Here is a 22,945-nt window from a genome sequence, read left to right as displayed (position 1 = left end):
TTTAGAGGACTTTTATTTTGCCTTGTTTTTCAATATGTATTATTATTAGGACATTTTGGCATGCAGAACCTCATCTAGTAGGCATGGAAAAATGACATTATTCTGATTATTTTGGCCAGCAGCCTAGCAAGACAGTGACTTGCTTTTCTTTAATTTAACATTTTAACTTAGCCAAATGTGGTTCCTCTTGTAAGTATGCAGGCTATAAAATATAAAAGTAAACTTGAAGAGATAACATTTGTTTCTTTTTTTCTTTTTAAAAGAGCTTTAAAGTGTTAAAATGATATTAATTATGGTTTTTAAAGTTAAAGCCTTAGCTATATGTTGTCCTTGACTTGTCCCCTTCAAGCTATATACAGTATAAAAGCCAATAAGCCAGAAGACTGATTTCTTCAGCATCATATTCAAGCATTACAGACATAGCTTTTGACATCATCTAGGGGTTTATTAAGGATAAAACTTGAAAGATAGATTTACATATCAGGAGATCAGTCCATGCACAAAATGGCAAAGCCCAAAAAGCATGCAAAATTAATTTTGTTTAGCACCAGATTCATCCATGGTAAAATTATAGAATATAGGAATATTGAGAATGATCCTGCATATATCATAGTGTGAGACAACTCTTTTGTTCAAGTATAATGAATTATATTATTCTAGATCAGTGGTGGTGAACCTATGGCACGGGTGCCAGAGGCAGCACTCGGACCCCTCTCTGTGCGTACACTTGCTGTTACCCCAACCTTGCCTCCCCCTGTGACCCCCTCACCAGCAGCCCTCCTAGAGAAGAGTCACCCCTGAGCATGGCCTCTGCTCTATTATTTGTAGAATCTGAGAGCTTGTCACCTGTACAGTGTTTCTTTTTTGTCTTGAACCTTGAGTGCTTTGTCCCCTTTGGCACTGTTTGTGGATGGGATGCTTGTACAGGCAGCAGATGATCTTCAATGGATATCCAATGCAGTTGCCATGGCGGCGAAATGCTGAACAGAAGTAGGTCATTTCAGTGTAATTTTGGATGTGTTTTGGAAAGCCTAGCTGGGGAAAACTGCAGAAAAGTGAACACCTAAGACACTTCATCTTGTAAACACACACTTTCATTTCAGCCAACTTTTACGACTGTACCTTTCTGATTTGGAATGACAAAGATACATTTGTCTTTGTAAGCAAGGCACCCACAATGAAATAGATTGAATGGTTGTCTTATTTCCTTTAGAGAACTGGGACTGAAAATAGCAGACTAGTTATACCTTAAATATCAGGGTGTTTTAAAGCACAAAAGTGATAATTAACCTTGTATTGTCTTGAATCTGTTCAGGCTCTTGGAAAATAAAGTGTTGTCTACCAAATGACAAAGAATTTATCTTTTTTGTATCCTATTTCTACGAAGGGACTGCCTTCTTCATCAGTAGCCTGAAAACATTTTTAATATCATCTCTTTGATGGTAGTTCCTTAAAATAAACATTGCAGAAAGTCATCTAGGTATAAATAGCCAAAAAAAAAAAAATGTCTTCTTACTCCTAGAAGCAAGTGCATTTTGACCAATAAATAAAAAGAGATCTACATTGTGTCTCCACTATCTTAGCTATCTAAGAGCAAAGCTTGTCTGGAAACATAACCAGACTATGTTTTTTTTTTCTTTCAGTGTAGGTGTGATATTCAAATCAAATGACTTTATTGAAGTCTTTAGCCAGTGAAAAGAAAGAAGAAAGAAAAGAGATAGTTTTCAAGTCTCCAGAACATCCAAATGTAAATAAACAGAAATGATACATAAAAATATGTGAAAAAGCTTCTTATTACTTAAAACTAATCTAAAATATAAAGCTATATTTATATATAACTGAGGAAGATACAGTACAGCCACTGACATAGAAAAGTGATGCTGAGGGAAAGCCATTCCCTACTCAAACAAGTTCAGTTGCTCTTAAGTATTCTTTGTCTAATTTTGTGTGCCATCACTCAGACATGGCAATCTTACATGTTATTTCAGAGAATAGAACTTATACGGAGTAAAATTTGCTTGTACTGCTGATTACTGTATCCTGTTCTACTAGTTAGGATTGGGCAATTTAAGTGTTTCGGGGCTAATGTTCAGCTTCAAAATCAGCTAAGATGCCTTTAGTGTTTCTGCTTTAGAGCAGTGGTTCTCAACCTGTGGGTCGGGACCCCATTTGGGGTCGAACGACCATTTCACGGGGGTCGCCAAACAACGCAGTCCGCCATTTTTATCCCCTTTTCCTTAGCTGTGCTACTCCCTTTTATTCTATTGGCTTTTGAAAGCCAATAGAATAGACTCTCTTGAATAGAGTCTAATTCTATTGGCTTTCAAAAGCCAATAGGAATTGTCCAGGCTGTCTCTGCCCTGCTGAGCCCGCCAAAAGTCCCATTCTGCAAATGGTGCTGCACCAGTTGAGTAGTCCTCGACTTACGACCGGTTGAGTAGTCCTCGACTTACGACCGGTTGGGGGTTGTGGCATTAAAAAGGTTGAGAACCACTGCTTTAGAGGAAAAAACATCTAGCATATTAAGTAAATATTAATTGCCAGATACCAATAGCTATGTACTTATGGATACATTTCTCAAGCCTAACATCCATCTATTTTAACGTTCTGTTTCCAAAGGAGTCAGGGGGAGGTCTCTGAGGAGTCCAGAAGCAGGGATTCATCCAAGATTTATTTCACTTCAGGAACTTCTCTGACTTGGCTAAATATAAAAATCTGTTATATAAAGTCATGGTAACTTTAGCTGCAATTTTAAACATGTTTACTATATTTAAATCCTGCCTTTTTCTGGGATCTGAAGGCAGTGAGTTCTTGAGTTTTCTTGTTGTGATTGACCCTTGTTTTGAAAAAGAATTGGGTTAAGTACAATCAATTCTTCAATTTCTCTCTTTTCAGTTTTCAACTGCTAGCTATTCCTGGTATTTTTGTGAGTTAAGTGTAATGAGATAAAACAACAATTCCCTTTAAAAAGAAATTTTCAACTTGGAGACACATGTCAGTTAACCAAAAAGAACTAGAAGTATTTTCATGAATTTGTAAACAACTAGCAAAGTGAACACTCAGCTTCAGAACAAATATTCATTCCTTTTTAATGTAATACCATGACAACCTTTGATTAGGCTGATATGATAATGATGGAACATCTCATGACATTTATAAATTCACCTTTTTGCTGGTAAAGGCACAAAAAGCTGTGCCATGTATCTTATTTATAATAAAGCCTTAGATTTAAATTATACACTTTTGAAAAGAGAAAAATTGTACAAACAGTAAACGAGGATATATTGTTCACCTGAGGACATTATGAGAATAGGTGAAGAGAAACCAAAAGAATGCAATCAAGTATATATTTACACGTACATTAAATGTCATTATGACAATGACAAACATGACAATGGAGCAAACCTGGGTTTAGAGAATTCTCTGGGCGTGCAGACAAACCTGTGGGTCTGATCACAAGTCAGTATAATTTGTTCTGTTTGTATTTTTATGCTAGCTAGATGTTTTAGGTACTCATCTGAAAACATATATAGCTTTATATAGGTAAAGCTATAAGTTATGAGCAAATATTGATGCAAACAAGTGGGAGAAATTCACATTTCATATTTATAATTGTCTGTCTGCCAGTAATTTCTGTCAATTGCAGATGTACACTAAGAATGTAAACCCTGGTCTTCAAATACACCAATGCTTAAAATTCGAATTTTCAGTATGAGATCATCACTATAACTTTAAAATAATAAATGTGTTAAAACATAGAAACTGGATTAATTTAAGAAGGGAATATACCATACTTGAAAGTCCAGTATTTAGGGCAGTATGTCAGTTTTTGTTCTTTTCAACTGTATTATGTATTATACTCTTATCTGTTGCCTCATCCTTAAGAACTCTCTGTATTGAGAATATTGTTGACTTTTACATGATATCAAGTCTTTACTGATTTGGTCATCTTGGTCACTTTATTAAATATTTAGCTGTTAGACAAATCTGTTATCCTTGCTAATTACTTTTTGTCCAGAATTACAACCTACTTTGAATTGTAGGTAGTCTAGTGATTTGGGGGGGGGGTGTAGCATCCATAATTTGTACCATAAGCTTTTAGAATAGAGTTTTCAATCAAAGCCTTGAACAAATATGCTCTATAATGAATTATCTAAAGTTGCTCTGCAGGATTATTTCATAGCCCTTAATTATTCTGGTTCAATCATTCAGTTATATCACTCCTGCTTTTATAAAACAAATCAAATAGCTCTCAACAGTAAAATGTACAATGAAATGAAATCCATTTAACATATTTGACAAGTGTGGGAAGATAACAACTCCATAAAAGCAAAGCAACACCCCCCCAAAAAAAAGCCTCATATAGAGATCAATAGTAATAACAACTTATAAAATCCCCCAAAGCAAGTGAACATGTTGGTGAGACATCTTAACAGATTAATAATGGAATATTATAAGTTTATTGGAAGAATCAGACATTGCAAAAATAACTAAAATGACCTTGTGGCTTGGGAAAATCTCAGTCAGGCTATCTTCCACAGAACTGGTACTGTAATAAAAAGGGCCTCTTCTTGTCATTTCTTGCCTACTTATAAACGGCCAAGGAATCCAGGGAAGTCTTGAGAAGATGAATGGGACAAGTGAGAGGCAGACAGTTCTCAGTGTAAGAAGAACATGCTTAGCATCATCAGACCAGTTTAATTTGTCTTCCGTACATTCTTGCAAGGTATTTTTTAAATGCTACATTTTGTGAATCTTTCTACCTCCTTTCCTCTCCCCTTCAAGATGGACAGTATTTAATATTTATCTGTTATGTATATGTAGGGTGTGGGTCTATACATATGTTGTATATAGTATGTTTAGATGTGTGTCATGTATGTGTTTCACGGACAACTAAATTTCATTTCTGATGTGTGCTATTGTGCCCACAGTAAAAAAAATGACAGTAAAGGTTATCTTATCTTTTATTTCTCAGAGATGCACTTTTTACCATGTAACCTTTTATTTTACTTAATGGAAGAGCAAGATACTTATGTGAAAAGCCAGGAAAGTTTTTTTTTTTTTAAAAAAAGCCTCTAAAATTTTAAGGGAAGTTTGATAATGTCCTAATACCAATGATAGAATTCCTTGCAGTGTTTAGTGATACAGCTGTCCTCAAGAATGCCATTTAGTTATATTGATGCCAACAACAATTTTCTATCTTTGAAAATTAATATATGATAAAATATATTAGCAATTATGCAAGCATGTTCCTCCAAGATTTGATCTTGTGCCCTGTAATAAACGATAAATCAGTTAAAATGCAAAAAAATCAGACTTCCAGTTTTGCACGGCAGCGACCGGTCGCGGGCTTGTGGATTCTCCACATCCCCGTAGCTAATTTCGCCCTGCCTGGGGACCCTAAATGGGTCTAAGTTGTCCCGGAGAGGTAGTGAAGAAAGAAGGGTGCCCCAGCAATTCTGGAATGACAGCGGTCATTCCTTTTGACTTGGGGAAAGACTTCTAACCCAACAGGAGAAAGTCGGGCCGTATTTCATCGACTAGCCCAAGCTACTTGCAACCGAAATTCAAAAGTACTAACCAGCACAGCTTTGAACAGCGTGCTTGAAACTGGGTGAGGAATTTGATTTTTCTTTTCTATTCTATATGTAATTTCCTGGAAAAGATCCCCAAGAAGCAAAATACCTCCAAAAGGGAAGGAGGGGGATTTCTGCCCCACCCTTATACTAATGGAAGCAGCAAATTAATCTTTTTATGGACAAATCAAAATATATGGAAGTGAAATAAATATAAAACCTGAAATTTAAAACTTAAATCTGGATAAATCTAAAATTGTTGAATGGTTAAGACTCTTATTCTAATGATAATTGTTCATTTTGGAAATTGAAAAATAAATAGATGCTGACACCTAGTGGTGGCTGAAGACTATAACAGCTATGACTTTAATATAAGATTTGGCAAAACCTGGGAAAAGCTAATTTGTGTTTGTGACCTTCAAAGCTTTAACAACGAAGAACAGCTGTGACAAAAAAAGATAATTTGGGTTGTAGACAAAGAGAATTATAAACTCTCTAATTCTATTTCTTGATATGAGTAATATATTAGCTTAGGAGGGATATATATTTTAAGTAGTATGTTATTTTTTATGTTTCTTTATTCTTGCTCTCCTTTCTTTTTCTTTACTGTTTTATCTATTCGTTAAGAAATATAAAAGTGCTGAGATGGTTCATATGGAAAAAATAGACTTAAATTTTTAAATGTAATTAATTTTTGAGAAAATTTTAACCAGTAAGTATACTTAGAATTTGGTGGGAGAAACAAATTTAAATAAGGACTGTAAGAGGATCTATGATAAGGCAATCAGAATGATTGGATAGAAAAGAAATACTATATTGTTGTGATTATTATTTTTAGGAATATCGGGAAAAATTACATATTTAATTGTTATCTGTCAAAACAATAAGAATTGTATTAACTCAATGTTTGCAAAAGAGGATATTTTGGGGAAAAGAGGAAATCAACTAAAACCATTATGTGGATTATGGATTATAGAAATCAATTGTTAGTGATTGTTTTATAAATGTAAACCCAGACAATACACTGTTCACCAATTATTAAATGATTTATGTTTAAGAAAGTCTATAAAATATATTACAAAAAAATGCAAAGAATTAAATGATACAAAAGTATGCCAAGAACTACCTTGAGTAACAGAGTGTATTTTTAATGCTAAATTTCAGCCCTGAAACGTAATCTTGGAGGCATAAAAACACATCCAATGTGGATCGCTGCCTTTATTTAATTAATCCCTGGGACTGACATGACTTCCTGGCTGGCCTATACTCCCATGTATTAATGGGCATTTTCTTTCTTTCAAGACTGATTATCTTCTCTGTCTAGGATGATCAAAGTATTCTGCTCTTAAATGACTTGCTTTAGATAGCTTGTAATTATTTATAAAGGCGGCTGGTGGTAGTGATGATGGGATATGTATATTTGAAAGGAGTCCATTACAATGAAAAGATTCTGCTGGTTTGTTCAGTATAAGGCTTGGTGATTTTTATTTTGGGGTACATAAGAAGTCCTAGATTTTTTTTTTTTTAAACCTATGCTTGGGCAATTGCAATGCTTTGGGATTTGGAGAGGGAATAATAGCTTTTAAACCATGCAGCTCCTTTGTATGCAGCTGTTTCTGATTCTTTTTTCCTCCAGAAAATCTACAGTTAAGAAGCTAGCTTGATGAACCTTTGACTCTATAGAAAGCAATACCTTTTATCTGTTCTTTTGATTGGACATAATAACTGGAGGAGGCAACATCACCTGTATTTTATCTATTTGACAACTTTATATTATTTGTCAGGAAAAGGATCTCATGTTCTAAAAAAGGAACAGGGAAGACTGCTTGATAACAGATTGGATACTTGTCCATATAGCTATTCAGATAGTCAGATAGGAATCTTTCCTAGTCAAATTTGGGAAGGCCAGAGGTTAAATCAAAAACTTGAATGAGCTTCTACAGTTCTGCTTCTCAATTTGAAAGTACTGGTGAGCATTCTATAAATTCTTCATCTCTATCAGATTTTTGTTTTAGGAATCCAGTAGATGCCAGAAAAGAGATATAGAAAACAGTAACTTCTCTGCCAATTTCTGGCCATCTGGATTTCTGCAACCCAAATCTGGTAACTCTTCTAAAGAGTAGCATTGGAATTTGTGTGGATAATGAAAAATATATACACTTGACAAGTTTGGAGTTCACTCCGCTTTGTGCTTGGCTAAAGATTTAATGATAATAAAAAAAGATGGGATAATGCCAAGGGAGAGGTCTATCAATAAAGGAGAATATTTGTAGCTCATTGAAATAGCAATAGCAATAACACTTAGATTTATATACCGCTTCACAGTGCTTTACTGTCCCTAAGCAGTTTACAGAGTCAACATATTGCCCCCAATAATCTGGGTCCACATTTTACCAACCTCGGAAGGATGAAAGACAGAGTCAACCTTGAGCCGGTCAGGAACAAACTTGTGACAGTCAGCAGAATTAGCCTGCTGTATTGCATCCTAACCACTGCGTCACTACAGAAATGAGGGGTCCTTGGTGCTTTCTGAGCTTGGTTGTTTTCTTTGCAGACATTGCATTACCCAAACTAGGTAACATCATCAGTGCTAGTCTAGCACTAATGATGTTACTTAGTTGGGTAATGAAACATCTGCAAGAAAACAACCAAGCTCAGAGAGCACCAAGGACCTTTCAGAGATCTATCAATTCTGATAATTCTGGTGTCTGTACAACAGGTCTGCCAAGATACATGGGCATGAACTTGAGAAATTAGAACATATGTCTGCTCTTTCTTGTTAATCAAGGATCAAGGCAATTGCTAAAGAATACATTCAAGCTCTAAAATCTGATATCAAGCATCTAATGCAGTGGTTCTCAACCTTTTTAATGCCGCGATCCCCAACCGGTCGTAAGTCGAGGACTACTCAACCGGTCGCAAGTCGAGGACAACTCAACCGGTGCAGCACCGTTTGCAGAATGGGACTTTTGGCGGGCTCAGCAGGGCAGAGACAGCCTGGACAATTCCTATTGGCTTTTGAAAGCCAATAGAATTAGACTCTATTCAAGAGAGTCTATTCTATTGGCTTTCCAAAGCCAATAGAATAAAAGGGAGTAGCACAGCTAAGGAAAAGGGGGAAAAAATGGAGGATTGCGTTGTTTGGCGACCCCCATGAAATGGTCGTTCGACCCCAAATGGGGTCCTGACCCACAGGTTGAGAACCACTGCTATAATGTATCATAAAATGCACAAAAGGCTATTTAACTTACATGAAGTGAATTCTAGTTTCCTCTAGTGGTAGGGAAAGGCTAGCTGCTTAAGGTTTCATTTTGGAGAGGAAGGCAAGATATAAATGTCATAAATAAGTACTTTTTTCTATTGATGGGTAATGCTGCTTAAGTTAATTTGCACTCATCTGTATGCTCTGTTTAGGTAACACCATGAGACTTTTAAAAATGCTGTGCATTAGGAAAGCAATTAAATTCCTTGATTGTAAGATAAGGGTTGTGCTGTTACATAATCTTGTTTTTAATCTCTTCCCTAATTAGCACAAAAGCTAATTAAAAGCTTTTCAGCATTCTGGAAAAAAAATTGGGAGTTGTACATTTATCTTAGCAACTTGAAACATGGATGATGTCAATAATAGTCATTTGATATACAGTTTAGAAGCAAGTTTCTGTTAATTGTATTGAGAGATTACATGAGGATTTTGTTATTTACAGTAAATTATATTCATGCTCTATATACTGTAGCACAGAGTATAAACTATATATCATATTTTCCGTCTGTGATCTTTGGAAGTGACGGTCCAAAGAATTATGGTATTTACTTATTTAAAATTAATATGGTCTTTGAACCTTCATAGCTGAAGAAAAAAATCTTGTAATGTTATGCCAGTAACATATCTATCTTTGAATACCAGAGTGGTTTTTGAATAATTTTAAGAAACCACATTGTTGCAGAATTGCATTGTGATTGCTTAATATTATCAAGTGCCAAGCACACAATCTAGGTAGACCGAGAAGGATGACTGTAGCTTGTTACAGGATAATTGAAGCTGATGTACAGTAGTTAGAACATACACCAATGCACATCATAGCAGTGTTCCAATATCTTAGGGGGTGCCACAAAGAAGAGGAAGTCAAGCTATTCTCCAGAGCACCTAAAGGCAGGACAAGAAGCAATGGATGGGAAATAACCAAAGAGAGAAGCAACCTAGAACTAAGGAGAAATTTCCTGACAGTTAGAACAATTAATCAGTGGAACAACCTGCCTCCAGAAGCTGTGAATGCTCCAACACTGGAAGTTTTTAAGAAGAGACTAGACAGCCATTTGTCTGAAATGGTATAGAGTTTCCTGCCTGAGCGGGGGGTTGGACTAGAAGACCTCCAAGGTCTCTTCCAACTTTTATTATTATTATTACATTGGTGCTGAGCATGGATTTCTTCAGCTGCTCTACTATTGGTTTTGGAAGCTCCTAAATGAATGATTATTAGATTATGATACTTGGTCACAAACATCCATGCGCATTAACCATAATGGGCGCAGCAGGAACTAGTGAGATAACATACAGGTAGTCCTTGATTTACAACCACAATTGGGGCCAGAATTTCTGTTGCAAAGCAAGATGGCTGTTAAGTGAGTCACACCCAATTGTGTGATCTTTTTTGGCACAGTTGTTAAGCAAATCACTGCAGGTGAACCACGTGGTCATTATGCAAATCCAGCTTCCCCATTGACCCTTGCTTGTGGGAAGCTGGCTGAGAAGGTTGCAACTGGTCGCCACATGACTTTGGGATGCTGCAACCATTGTAAATACATTTATCAAGCACCCAAATTTCGATCACATGACTGTGGGGATGCTGCAACAGTCATACCTGCGAGGACTGGTTGAAAGTCACTTTTTCAGTGCACTTTTAATTTTGAACCACTCGCTAAACTAACGGTGGTAACTCGAGGACCTCCTGTAGCAATGTAATGACTGATATCCAATAGCATAAAGAAATTGATTTCATAACCTACTCCAAATTGGAAAACTAGGTTTCACCTATGAAAGATTTGAACCACAGTTTGAAATAACATTAAGATACTGGCTTTTTCAAAAAGAAGTAATTACACTTTCCTAATTTGGATAACATTGAAACTATAGTTAATTTGAAGGGGAGGTTGGTTGGTGGTCATTTTAGTTGGCTTTGGTTAAATTGCTTGCACTGCTAAAAAACCTGGATATATGGCAAATGTTTTATGTAAATCAGGGGTTCTCAACTTGGCAACTTTAAGACTTGTGGACTTCAACTCCCAGAATTCCTCAGCCAGCTTTGCTGGCTGAGGAATTCTGGAAGTTGAAGTCCACAAGTCTTAAAGTTGCTAAGGTTGAGAACCCCTGATGTAAATGGACATATGATCATCCAAAGATCATCACTGAAGGCACCGAGTCATATGTGTCCTGTCTCTGTTTTCTTCTTGCTAATGGCAGCTGCCTGATATAATTAGCTGGATGGGTAGGCTTTTCGGAAGAAAGCCATTATATTCTTTGCCTGTTTTTTAGGTTGCAGTTGCTCCTTGGTGGCTGCCAGTTAAAGGAGCAAATTGGAAGCACCCAGAAGGCCCTGATTCTGATATCTTAAAGAGGTGAGCCCCAAATGGTATCAAGCTTCAATTGGTATTTTGCTGAAAACGCACCAGAATCGCTGAGAGATATTTATTACTCTGAATTAAGCATCACTGCACAAATAAGTTGATGTTGTCAGAATAAAGGAACCTATCATAGATCAGATTTTATTTGGAGGCGGAGGGCAGGAGATTTCTTGGTAGTAATTCTTGTTAGATTGCCAATGCAATCCTAGGCAACATTAATAGAGGGACAGACTCAAGTATTAGTACCACTTTATAAAGCTTTAGTAAGACCACACTTGGAATATTGCATTCAGTTTTGATGCTACAATATAAAAAAGATGTTGAGATTCTGGAAAGAGTGCAGAGAAGAGCAACAAGAATGATTAGGGGACTGGAGACTAGAAGATTTGAAGAACATGCTAGCAATTAGGTATGCCTAGTCTAGTGAAAAGAAGGACTAGGGGAGACATGATAGCAGTGTTTCAGTATTTGAAAGGCTGCCACAAAGATGAGGGGTTAGGGTTAGTGTTTTTCAAAGCACAAGAAGGCAAGACAAGAAACAATGGATGGAAACTAAACAAGGAGAGAAGCAACCTAGAACTAAGGAGAAATTTCCTAACAGTGAAAACAATTAATCAGTGAATGGCTTGTCTTCAGAAATTGTGGGTGCTCCATCACTGGAGGCTTTTAAGAAGAGACTGGACAGCCATTTGTCTGAAATGGTACGGGGTCTCCTGCTTGAGCAGGGGGCTGGACTAGAAGACCTCCAAGTCCCTTCCAACTCTGTTATTCTGTGAGAACCCCAAAGCTTATCATTGGCTGGGATGAATACCAGATGACTTTTTAAAGGTCATTGATTTCTTGAGATATGCTACATCCTTGGTACATTTTATATGAAAGGGAAGGTTCTATAACTTGCTAATCGCTAAGAAGATGAATGTTTTGGTGTTGGAAGATGTACTAAGTGTCTATTCATATGTAAATGTATCTACTCATACATTTCTGTCCTATATCCAATAATTGTGGTTTTGCTTGCTTGCTTCTCAGGACAGTTTCAGTAGCTAAATACAAAACATACACATGTATTGATTAAGATGGTTGCAAGGATACAGGTAGTCATTGGTTTATGATAGCACTTGGGATCAGAACTGCCATTGCTAAGCAACATGATTATAAAGCACAATATCACATGACTGCACCTTTTAGTGACTATAGTTCCTGAAGTCCCAATTGCTATCATTAGGCAAGGACTGCGCGTGTCATTAAGCAAGGACCTCACGTGATTGCAATTTCCAAGTTCCTGCTGTCTTTCCCTTTGACTGCAACAAATGTTGGAAATCCCAGTCATGTGAGCATGACTTGATGTGACATCATAATTGCAAGGTAGGCACTGGGTGCCTGGATCATGTGATCATAGGGACACTGTGACAGCCAAAACTCCCAAGGACTGGTCATAACTATCCCCATTCAGTGTCATCACAAATTTGAACAGTTACTGAAAGAGTGGTCATAACCCAAGGAATACCTGTATGCACATTTCAAATTTTGGGAAGGTTGTTTTCCCCCTTTCATTGCAATTTTAAATTAGATGTTAGCTATTGTATATACTTTGTTTCTAATGAATTATATTATCACATCTCAAGTATAAATTTGATTTCATTTATATTATCGAACCACAGAAAACTACAGTATATAACTAAAACTATTTTGTAAAAAAAAAAAAAGGTTGAAAGGTTACAGATATGTGGGCATTTGTTTATGAAAATTGATTTGCTCCCCAACTTCAGTATCTCCTTTTTATTAAAATAAAGCAGAGCCTTTAATACGAAACCCTCATTTTACCCCCTGGATTTATTTTGGAGAAAACTAAAAGTAGTGAAATGGCCTTCACAGTCTGTCATTACACAGTATTAATCAGTTTTTGCCCCTCAGGGCTGATAAAAGCATTTGGCTTTGCCCTCCCCCCCCAAATCTTTTATGACAAGAACCGTATCATGATAATACCATTTTCATTGTACTTCCCTTATTTAGTCTCCAGTGGAAAAGAATGAGAATGAACTGATTGCAAAAATAGAAGCATCCATTGTCATCAGGGAATTAAAGGGGAAAGAAAGAAAGGTCAAAATCAGTTCTAAATAAGTGTTCTAGATATCTGCTCTCTTTAACCTTAATGCTATGTGAAAGTTTATCTTCCTGATCTAGGTCATGACACCGACTTATTAATCTAAGTGTTCCAGACTGGCATTCTGAAATGAGGACACTTAAGAAGAAGAGGGTATATTCTACTGTGCTTAGAGCAATGAATTCTCATTTCATACAATGTGGGGATGAAACCAGGGGTCCGGGTCCAGGGCTGGAGAAGGCAGATGGGAAAGAAGGTTGTGAGAAGCAGAACTTTGAGGAGAGGTGAGAAAGAAGAGTGTAGACATTAGAGAAAACAACACTACAGTAACTCAATGTCTATGGAGATTCTCAGTCATCTAGGTCACAGTTGTCCCTAAATGTAACTGTTTTCAAAAGGCAACTAGACTTTTTTCCTTAGAAAACATTTAGCTTCTCATCCAAGAAGCTTCTTCAGTTCCAACTGACTGGTGGCGAATGGAAGGACACCAGAGAATTGCAAAGAATATAAAACCTTCCATTTCCCACCAGTCACTTAGAACTTAGAATTTCTTGAAAGAAAACCGCCACCTTTGGGTCTACAATAGCTTGTCAATTATAGCTAGACTATAGGGAAGAGTTGTATGTGTTTGGCTTGACCAGTTCAAGACTTTGGTATTGTTATGATGATTTGTTTGGTAGCTTTAATATGTGAGTGAAACAATGACCCTGAAGTTCATCTTAAATTTGAAGAGCATTCCAGCATCTATTTGGACATTCAAAAAACAGTTCCCGTGATGGAGTAATATCAAAAATTAACTACGTATTTTCTTCTCTTTTCAACTTTTTGTTAAGAGTTGATTCATCAACTCTTCATTCTTCATTAGGGCACAATTTTTCAGGGCCTTGTATTCTATAGTAACTTCTTGTTACCATCTGGGCATGTTAGCCTGTACAGTCACTGGGGTTATGGGAACATATGTACTGTAGTAAATTGAAAAAAAATGCCTAAAATGTCTGTGCATTTTTATGCCTTTTTACAGGGCTAAAGCAGGTGAATGCTAAATCTGGGTCTCTTAATTAGGTACTTGGATTTAGTGTGATTTACTGAGATGCTCACTGCACATTTGGTTATCATTGGTTGACTGGTTATTGCAGCTTGATTCCCTGCAAAGGAAATGATTCTATGCTAAGCACAGACATAGCAGAATACATAGCAGTGTATCATATATACCCTGTGTAATGTCTTGCTTGAATGGGATCAAATAAGACATTAGGTATCTCTTCAAAGGTAGTGGACAAGAGCACTTTAGACTGATCAGAGTCAAACACTGAAACTAAGATAAAAAGGGACAAGATTAAATGATGGGTAAGAATGATATATGTGTTAGCCCAACAAGATACACTAGTGACTAGACCAAAAAACCAATGCTATATAGTCAGAACTACTACATGGTCCTGCTCAGCCTTAACTCTTATCCATATCCTTATCCATATCTGTATCCTTATTCTTACCCTTATATTTACTATCTTTCCTCCTGTCTTCAAGGCCATGCCAAAACCTTCTAAATATGTGAACCTGACATTTATTTCTGATTAATAAATTACACTATGAACATGATTTCTGAAAAACTTTCTCAGCATTACCCCCTTTCAATAGTTTAAATTAGAACTGAATAAAGACTTCTTGCAGCACCATAGCAATTGTCTGCAGTCTCATCTTAGAGATACAGTAATACATTGTAAGGCACAGAAGCCCTTGCAACAGCCCCAATAACTGAAGACTGTCCAGAATGTAGTAATCTACCTACTCACTTGCATCCCCTGTTAAGATTTAATAGGCAGCATAATCTCTTAATTGATTAAGTTTAACAATAGACTGAACCCTAGACTATTGTGTCTGATTCTAAGCAATCCATTATAGGAGGGATAGTGGTAAATTAGAATATATCCAGAAAAGAGCATATAGGATGATAAGGAGTTTAGAAAGAAAAACATTATGAAGAACAATTGAATGAGTAGGATGTTTAACCTAGAGAAGAGAATGCTGTGTGGAGATTTGATAGCTTTCTTTAAGAATTTAAAGAACTGTCTGCAGCGAGCCTGTTATATGCACAAAGGTGGAAACTTTCTGAAATTTCCACAATGGAGGAATGGTTCATGAAGATGATAAAACTTGCAGAAATGGCAAAGTTTACTTGTTTGATTAGAGAGAAGACAACAAACACATTTATTAGTGAGTGGAAACTCTTTATGGCCTTTTTGCTAAGGTCCATTCTAATAACTGTAGTGATTTTTATTGGTATATAATAGTTTAGTTTTGAGTATCCTGTGGATAGAAAACGTAGGCATCAATGTAAATAAAGAGGCACAGAATAAAAACAAGACAGGAAAGGCTATTGCTACGCCACAAAATAGGAGGAATCATGAAAACCTCTCATCAGGCCTCAGAGTTGCCTAATGGAGAAAATATTAGGTTACAGTGTCCTTGTAAAATATGTGTTGCTAGGTTTGCTAATTATGAAAATACAGTTGCTATCTGTCATATGAGATATTAGGGTACAGCGCTTCATTTAATGATTTGGGTAGGACTAGCTGTGCCACAAGCAAAACACATGTGATCGGGCCCTATTTGTCCATGCTTTGTATTATAACATTATCTATACTTGAATAAAAGCACTGGTATTTCACAAGGGGAAAAATAAATGTGACGCTCTCATTCAAAGAGCATGAGTTGGTATTTCTTTCATATCCTATTTTGTTTAATCTTTGTTGCTGACCAAAAATGTGTGTGTGTGAACATGCATATATGTCAGTGGTGCTTGATTTTAAGATAACAAAGTGCTAAAGAAATTCTGAGGGATTTTTATAATTCTTTGTGGTCATTGTTCATACCTTTGTCAGCCAAGTTACACAACAGCATATTGGCACTCTGGTAGAGGCATACAGAATAAATCCTCTGCTGGAGTACATTCCCTTCCTACCAGTATTAACTGGAGTGGAAAAGGACATGTGTCCTTGGCTAGCTAGAGAAAGAATGAGAGGATTCCTGACAGGTTCATATGTCATTCTATGTACTGAAAGATACAGCACGGGTCCAGTTTGGAAAACTGATCAGAAGCTATGTTTCCTCATTTTAATCTTCTGACACAACACTCCACTTTTATTTGCAACGTTTTATGCCATCTTTCAAAAGCAGGTTTAGTTGTGATGTTGTGCAAAAGAATAACAAAAACAGTTGGGAGGGACCTTGGAGTTCTTCTAGTCCAACCCCCTGCTCAAGCAAGAAACCCTGTACCATTTCAGACAGAATGTTGTCCAATTTCTTTCTTTCTTTTTTTTTTGAATTGAAAATTTTTAAATTTTACAAAACAATACAATTCCCTTCCCCGAGCCCCCCCAACCCTCCCATACCCTCCCCCGACCTTCCCAGAGCTGAATACAGGCTTAATTAAAAAATTTTCAGAAAATCTTAAAACAGATATAAACCATAAGCAAATCTAAATACATTAATTAAACAAATTGTAAAATAGTTAACAATAATATATGTATAAAAAGACAAAAATACAAGGAAATACAAGAAAATAGGAAAAAAGAAAAAGGAAAGAAGTCTTAAATTTTAAGTATAAGTTATTGAAAAGCTAAATAATATTTTTTATATCCAACTTATATTGTATAAAGTCTATCCATTTTTTCCATACCAAAAAATACTTCTCTTGCGATTGGTCTTTCAAGAAAGCCGAAATCTTTGCCATTTCCGCCAAGTAAGAAACTTTAAAAAACCACTCTTGCAAGGTAGGCAAAGATTCCTTCTTCCAACATTGCCCTACTAACAACCTTGCCGCTGTAATCAAATTCAACATCAATATAATCTCTTTAGTATCACAATCAGAAACAATACCTAACAAAAACAATTGTGGGGTAAATTTTACCCTTCTTCTAAAAATTCTTTGGATATTCCACCATATCTTAATCCAAAAAGCTTTTATATTTTTACATGACCACCAGATATGATAATAAGTAGCATCCAAACATCCACATCTCCAACATTTAGGCTGTAAGTCAGGATATATACGAGACATTTTTTGTGGATCAAGGTGCCATCTATAAAACATTTTGTAAAAATTTTCCCTTAAATTTTGGGCTTGTGTAAATTTAACATTCCTCACCCAAATAATTTCCCAGGTATCTAATAGAACCGGTTCATCAAAATTTTGTGCCCATTTAACCATACATTCTTTAACTAATTCTGCTTCTGAATCCAATTCTACTAACACCCCATAAATTCTCTTAATATGAGTTCGTCTTTGATCTTTTATTTGTTTTAACAAATTCTCATCTTCTCTAAGCAAACCCACATTACGATCTATCTTCCACCTCTCCACTATTTGTCTATACTGAAACCATGAATAAATAATATTTTCTTGTGTTAAATCTTCCAAAGATTTTAACTGCCAATTTTTACCATCCCATCTAAGCAATTGTACATAAGAAACACTATCCATCTTAACTCCTCTCCTTATCCCTTCTATCGCATGCCATGGTATAGCCCATCCAATTTCTTTCTTAAAAATCTCCAATGTTAGAGCACTTTTGCAGGCAAGACGTAAGCAGGTTTCTCAAAAGCCTGAATCACACTATTAAAGGCATCGTGTGTATTGCTAAATCTGTATGACATTTGGTAGCCAATTAATCTCATATTCTTTGCAAATGCATACAATTAATACTATCCTTTCATTTGTTACTTCCGGTCTCTTTTGTCACATGCTTTTCTAAGCTGAACTTCCTTCCTTCTTTCCTTTCTTTTGCTTTCATCATCTCTGAGTTTTGTTTTTAAAGTTGTATCCATTAATTGGATTGGAGCTCACTCTAAGAATAAATGTCATTGTTGTGCCTTTATTTGTTTTGTTACTGGTACACATTGTGTCAAACAATTTTGAGGTTTGGTAAGACATTCTAGGTCTTCAGCTGGGTTTTATCAAACCTTTTCGCTTTAAGCCTCAGCCACTGTGTGCAAAAAAAAAAAAGGTTCAATCAATCAATTTCAACTTCTCGTGGGGGAAAAAATAGATCTCGCAAAGTTGAAATTGATTGATTGAACTTTTTAATTCCCACCCATTCTGCCGTTTCCACCGCAGCCACGCCCACCCAATGGGCCACATCTACCCAGTGGGCCATGCCCACTCGGCACCCGACAATACATACTGGGTTGCAGTTTGGGCACTCAGTCTCTAAAAGGTTCGCCATCACTGTTCTAACCTCTTCGTTATGTAGGATCTTAAAAAGTTGCCAACCCTCTTTTGTTTTCCTTGTTTTACCATTTGCTTTGTTTGTTTATCTCTCAGGCTGGACCATCCAGTTCTTCATGTTTCTTGGAATGATGCTGTGGCCTTTTGCGCTTGGGCAGGAAAACGGTTACCAACTGAAGCCGAATGGGAATATAGCTGCCGGGGAGGTCTTGAAAACAGGTACTCATCATTTTCCAGAAAAATAAATTAAGCAAAGAAACTAACTATATCTTCTACCTAGTTTCTAAACTGAAAAACCACTTTTTCACAGAGGTTATTTAAGTTAATGCAGAGTCAATGGTATTGAATTTAATGCTGTGCTATAAAACTACTATAGAAGGGCAAGCTGCTAATATTTATATCTTAAGTGTGTATGTCAGCTTTCTCTCTCTCTTTCTTGATACGCCATTAGTAATTTTATTTTTTATAGTAATATTATTAAACATTACAATTGCACAACTGCATTCCTTAACTTTTGCCTATGCTTCTTTCAACAGACTTTTTCCCTGGGGAAACAAACTTCATCCAAATGGTCAGCACTATGCAAATATTTGGCAGGGAGAATTCCCTAGAAGCAATACAGAGGAAGATGGCTACAAAGGCACTGCATCTGTACGTTAGTGATGTGATAACACAGGGCTGTCAAACACAGTTTCATTGAGGGACGCATCAGGGTTGTGATTGACCTTGGGGGGGGGGGACTGGGGGGTATAGTGTGGGTGGGCATGGCCAGAATGGGCATAGCCAGCTCAACATCACTCATGTTGGGCGGGACTGGGGGGGAGCCATTGTCTCCAGCCAAGGAAGGCGAGACTAGGGCAAGCACTATACCCTTGTCCACCAGAGGAGCCTTGCTGTCCTTCTCAGGACATGCAGAGGACCCCCAGTGATGCAGGCTGCCCGGAGCCCTGGGCAGTGGAGGGCAAGCACCCAGTCCAGCCTTTCCCAAGGGGGTGCACGGCTGCACTTACTTCCTCCTCAAGGCTGCTGCTGATTGGGCTCACTTTCCTTGGCCAAGTTGTTCATGGTGTGTGCGGGAGGACAAAATGTGTGGGTCAGAGGGAGGCCCACTCCCTCTCCCTGCAAGGAGACCCAGTTGTGTAACCAAAGCATCCTCAGCAATAGGATGGAAGACCACCAGGAGAGGTCAGGAGGAGGAGACAAGGGGATGGCGAAAGGGCAGCAAGGCTGCTTGTGGCCAAGTGCTAAGGCAGGACTTGACTATCCTTCTTCTCATTATAATCTCCCTCCCTCCCTCCCTCTCCCCCTTTTCTTCTTTTTCCTTCCCTCTTCATTCTCCTTTCCTTCTTCCTTCCCCTCTTTCCTTCTTTTTGTTTGTCTTTCCTTTTTCCCTTTCTCCTTTCCTGTCCCTTCTTGGATGCCCAAATGCAAAAGGGGAAATATTTCTCAATGCCTCCTTGCCTTGTGATCACTTAAAAGACTGAGAACAAACCAGGCTCTGTTTTTTATATGCAACAGCTTTAGCATTTCAGAACAGAGGTAAGTTAGTTGCTTTTCTATTAATACATAATCCTTAAAAGAGCTATTCTGCAGTGACCCTGCTGCAGTCTAATTCAGACTGGAAATATAGTAAAGGAAAATATTTTTCCCCACTCTGTTTTGTCCTGTTTTCTCCACTGGAAATAACTTGCAACACACAAGGAGGGGATACTTTCCTAAGAGTTCACAATTCAAAAATATCAATGTTAACTTGGATTGCCAATAAAGTCCTGTCTGTGACAAAAGAGAATACAAAATTGCTTTCTCCTTTGAGCCCAAATCTCAGTGGATCCAGGATTGAAGCTCCTTCCTTTTCTTCCTCCCTCCCTCCCTCTCTCCCTCCCCTTCCTTCCTCTGTTCCTTCTTTTCCCTCCCCCATTCGTTCCTTTGTTCCTCCCTCCCTCCCTTTTTTCCTCTGTTCCTTCTGCCATTCCTTCCTGTTTGTTCTTGTTCCTTCCTCCCTCCCTTTTTTCTCTCCCACCCTCTCTCCCACCCTTCCTTCCTTCCTTCCTTCCTTCCTTCCTTCCTTCCTTCCTTCCTTCCTTCCTTCCTTCTTCTCATCTCTTTCCTTCCTCCACGCTCAGGAAGGGGTGATGGGAGGGGGAGAGATTGCTAGCGCTGCTGGTGTCCATACTGCCACCAACCGTCACTATCCCACACGGGTGGGGACGGGGACGGTCCCGGTGAAAGGGAAGCCTTGTGGCTGCAGGGCTAGGTCAGTGAGCAGGCCATGGAGGTGCTGGCGGAGGGGAGGGGTGGCACTAATCTACAACCTGGTTGCGTCCATCAAAGCCAGAACACGTCAGCCTTAGATCCATGGGGCAGCCCTGGAACCAGTGAGGAGCTGCCCCACCTCCTCTGCCCTGCCCCCATGGTGTGCACACAGGAGAGGCCAGTGGCAGCGTCCTGGGTGAAGTCAGCCTATGGGGCAAGACAGCCGGCAGGTAGGCCAGACTCTGCTTGCGTGCGCGTCCAGAGGGTGGGGTGGGGGTGCCCATCACTGGTTCCAGGGCTGCCCCGTGGATCTAAAACTGAACACGTTCTGGCTTTGATAGATGCAACCAGGTTGTAGATTAATGCCTGGTTGACTTGGGCTGGGCCAAGGTGCTGCGGGCCAGTCCTTCGCTGTTTCCAGAGCAGGTCCCCAGGACAGACGGGCCGGATCCAGCCCGCGGGCCTTGTGTTTGACATGTCTGTGATAACAGAATAATAGAATTGGAAGAGACCTTGGGGTCTGTCTGTAAAACATGAGGATTTAGGAAATACATTAAAGGAAAAAATTTTTTTCTAGTAATGAGAAAACTGCAACAGATCATCATCGTCATTTAGAACGGAACAATTCCAAAGCAATATGGTACAGATGAATTCTTCTTTCAGTAAATCCATTGTTTACTAATAGGATAAATAATGTAATTTTTCTGCAGCATTAACCACTTTTTTTTCTGAGGCAGGTAACAGCATTTCCTCCAAATGGTTATGGCCTGTACAACATTGTGGGAAATGCCTGGGAGTGGACATCAGATTGGTGGGAAATTAATCATTCTGCAGATGAAACATACAGCCCAGTGAGTATCTTCATCTGCTAACCTGCTCCTTTTCTACTAAATTCCTAGTTCACATTATAGAATTTGATACACTGCATGGTTGATACAGAGCAGCTTTATTAAATGTATATTCCAGCTAAGCTGTTATTGACTTAGACTTGCAAGAGTAGTACCCATTTTCCAACAGAAATGTAACTGTATTTACAAACTACTTTTATGTATTTTGAGATGAAGCTGACTGAATGTTATGTTCAATGGAACGATTTGTAGGGTTGATGGGGTTTATTTTTCTCCAAAATAATGATGACAAAATGTGAAAATAGACAATTATTCCTAGCTGGATAGAAGTGCTATGAGTTGATGTCTGTGGCCCAGAACAATTAGGCACATGAGAGAATTGTGCACAGTTCCTTCATGTTGCTGACTTAACTTTTTGCTTTCAACAGATTTATGGCTGCAAAACTATAAATCTTCTAATAAAGTTACACAATGATTTTTCTTCTTGGGGGGAGTATAAGCATTAATAGCAAACCACCATGTCTTTGCTTCTTTAGACTTGAGATAACAATAGCAATTAGAGTTATATACCATTTCCAAGTGCTTTACAGCCCTCTCTAAGCAGTTTACAGAGTCAGCCTATTGTCCCCAACAATCTGGCTCCTCATTTTATCAACCTTTGAAGGATGGAAGACAGAATCAACCTTGAGCCGGTCAGGATCAAACTTCTGGCAGTCAGCAGAAATAGCCTGCAATACTGCATTCTAACCACTATGCCGTCAGGGCTCATGTGCCCAGTTTCTATTTTTGAAAATATATATATATATATATATATATATATATATATATATGTTTTCTGAGGTTTTCGCGGGTATTTGTATGTAGGTCTTTGGTTGTTCGGGTTTTCTCCCACGTAAAATTGGAAGTGTCTTGGCGACGTTTCGACGAAGTCCCATTCGTCATCTTCAGGCTGGTGCTTTCAGCTTCGTGCCTCGAGCAGCAATGTGTGGTCTTAGCTGTTTCTTCCTTTTAACTGCCAGTGGGGGTATGAACTGATTGGGTGGGAGCTTGGCTGTGTTCTGATTGGGTGGAGGTGTGTTCTGATTGGTTAGGGGCGTGGCTGTGCTCTGATTGGCTGGGGGGTTGGCTGTGCTCTGATTGGCTGGGGGGTTGGCTGTGCTCTGATTGGCTGGGGGAGTGTTCTGTTTGGTTGTGCTCAGGTTAGTCTGAGTTGCAGAGGGATTCAAGATTTTGGGCTGCCCTGCCATTCCTTGGCTTCGCGTTCGTGGTCGTGCTTCCTCTTCATGGAGGGTGTCAGTTTGCTTCATGTATGGATTGGGGG

The 22,945-nt window shown here is 38.2% G+C and overlaps 1 protein-coding gene across 2 annotated transcripts in view; it reads left to right on the top strand.

Annotated features, from left to right (window-relative positions):
• Positions 1-22,945, top strand: part of SUMF1 (sulfatase modifying factor 1) — a 71,068-nt gene that overhangs the window by 25,469 nt on the left and 22,654 nt on the right. For both annotated transcript variants that reach the window (XM_039334132.1, XM_039334133.1), the window contains exons 4-7: positions 11,107-11,189; positions 18,620-18,742; positions 19,060-19,174; positions 21,514-21,627. In XM_039334132.1, coding sequence (XP_039190066.1) covers positions 11,107-11,189; positions 18,620-18,742; positions 19,060-19,174; positions 21,514-21,627 — 435 coding nt within the window. The remainder of the gene's footprint in view (positions 1-11,106; positions 11,190-18,619; positions 18,743-19,059; positions 19,175-21,513; positions 21,628-22,945) is intronic.

This window comes from Crotalus tigris, unplaced genomic scaffold, assembly GCF_016545835.1.
Source record: "Crotalus tigris isolate CLP2741 ecotype Arizona unplaced genomic scaffold, ASM1654583v1 scf7180000017625.6296891, whole genome shotgun sequence".
In the NCBI taxonomy this organism is placed as follows: Eukaryota; Metazoa; Chordata; class Lepidosauria; order Squamata; family Viperidae; genus Crotalus; species Crotalus tigris.
Note: the sequence above shows the minus strand (reverse complement) of the source record. Positions and strands in the feature narration are given on the sequence as shown.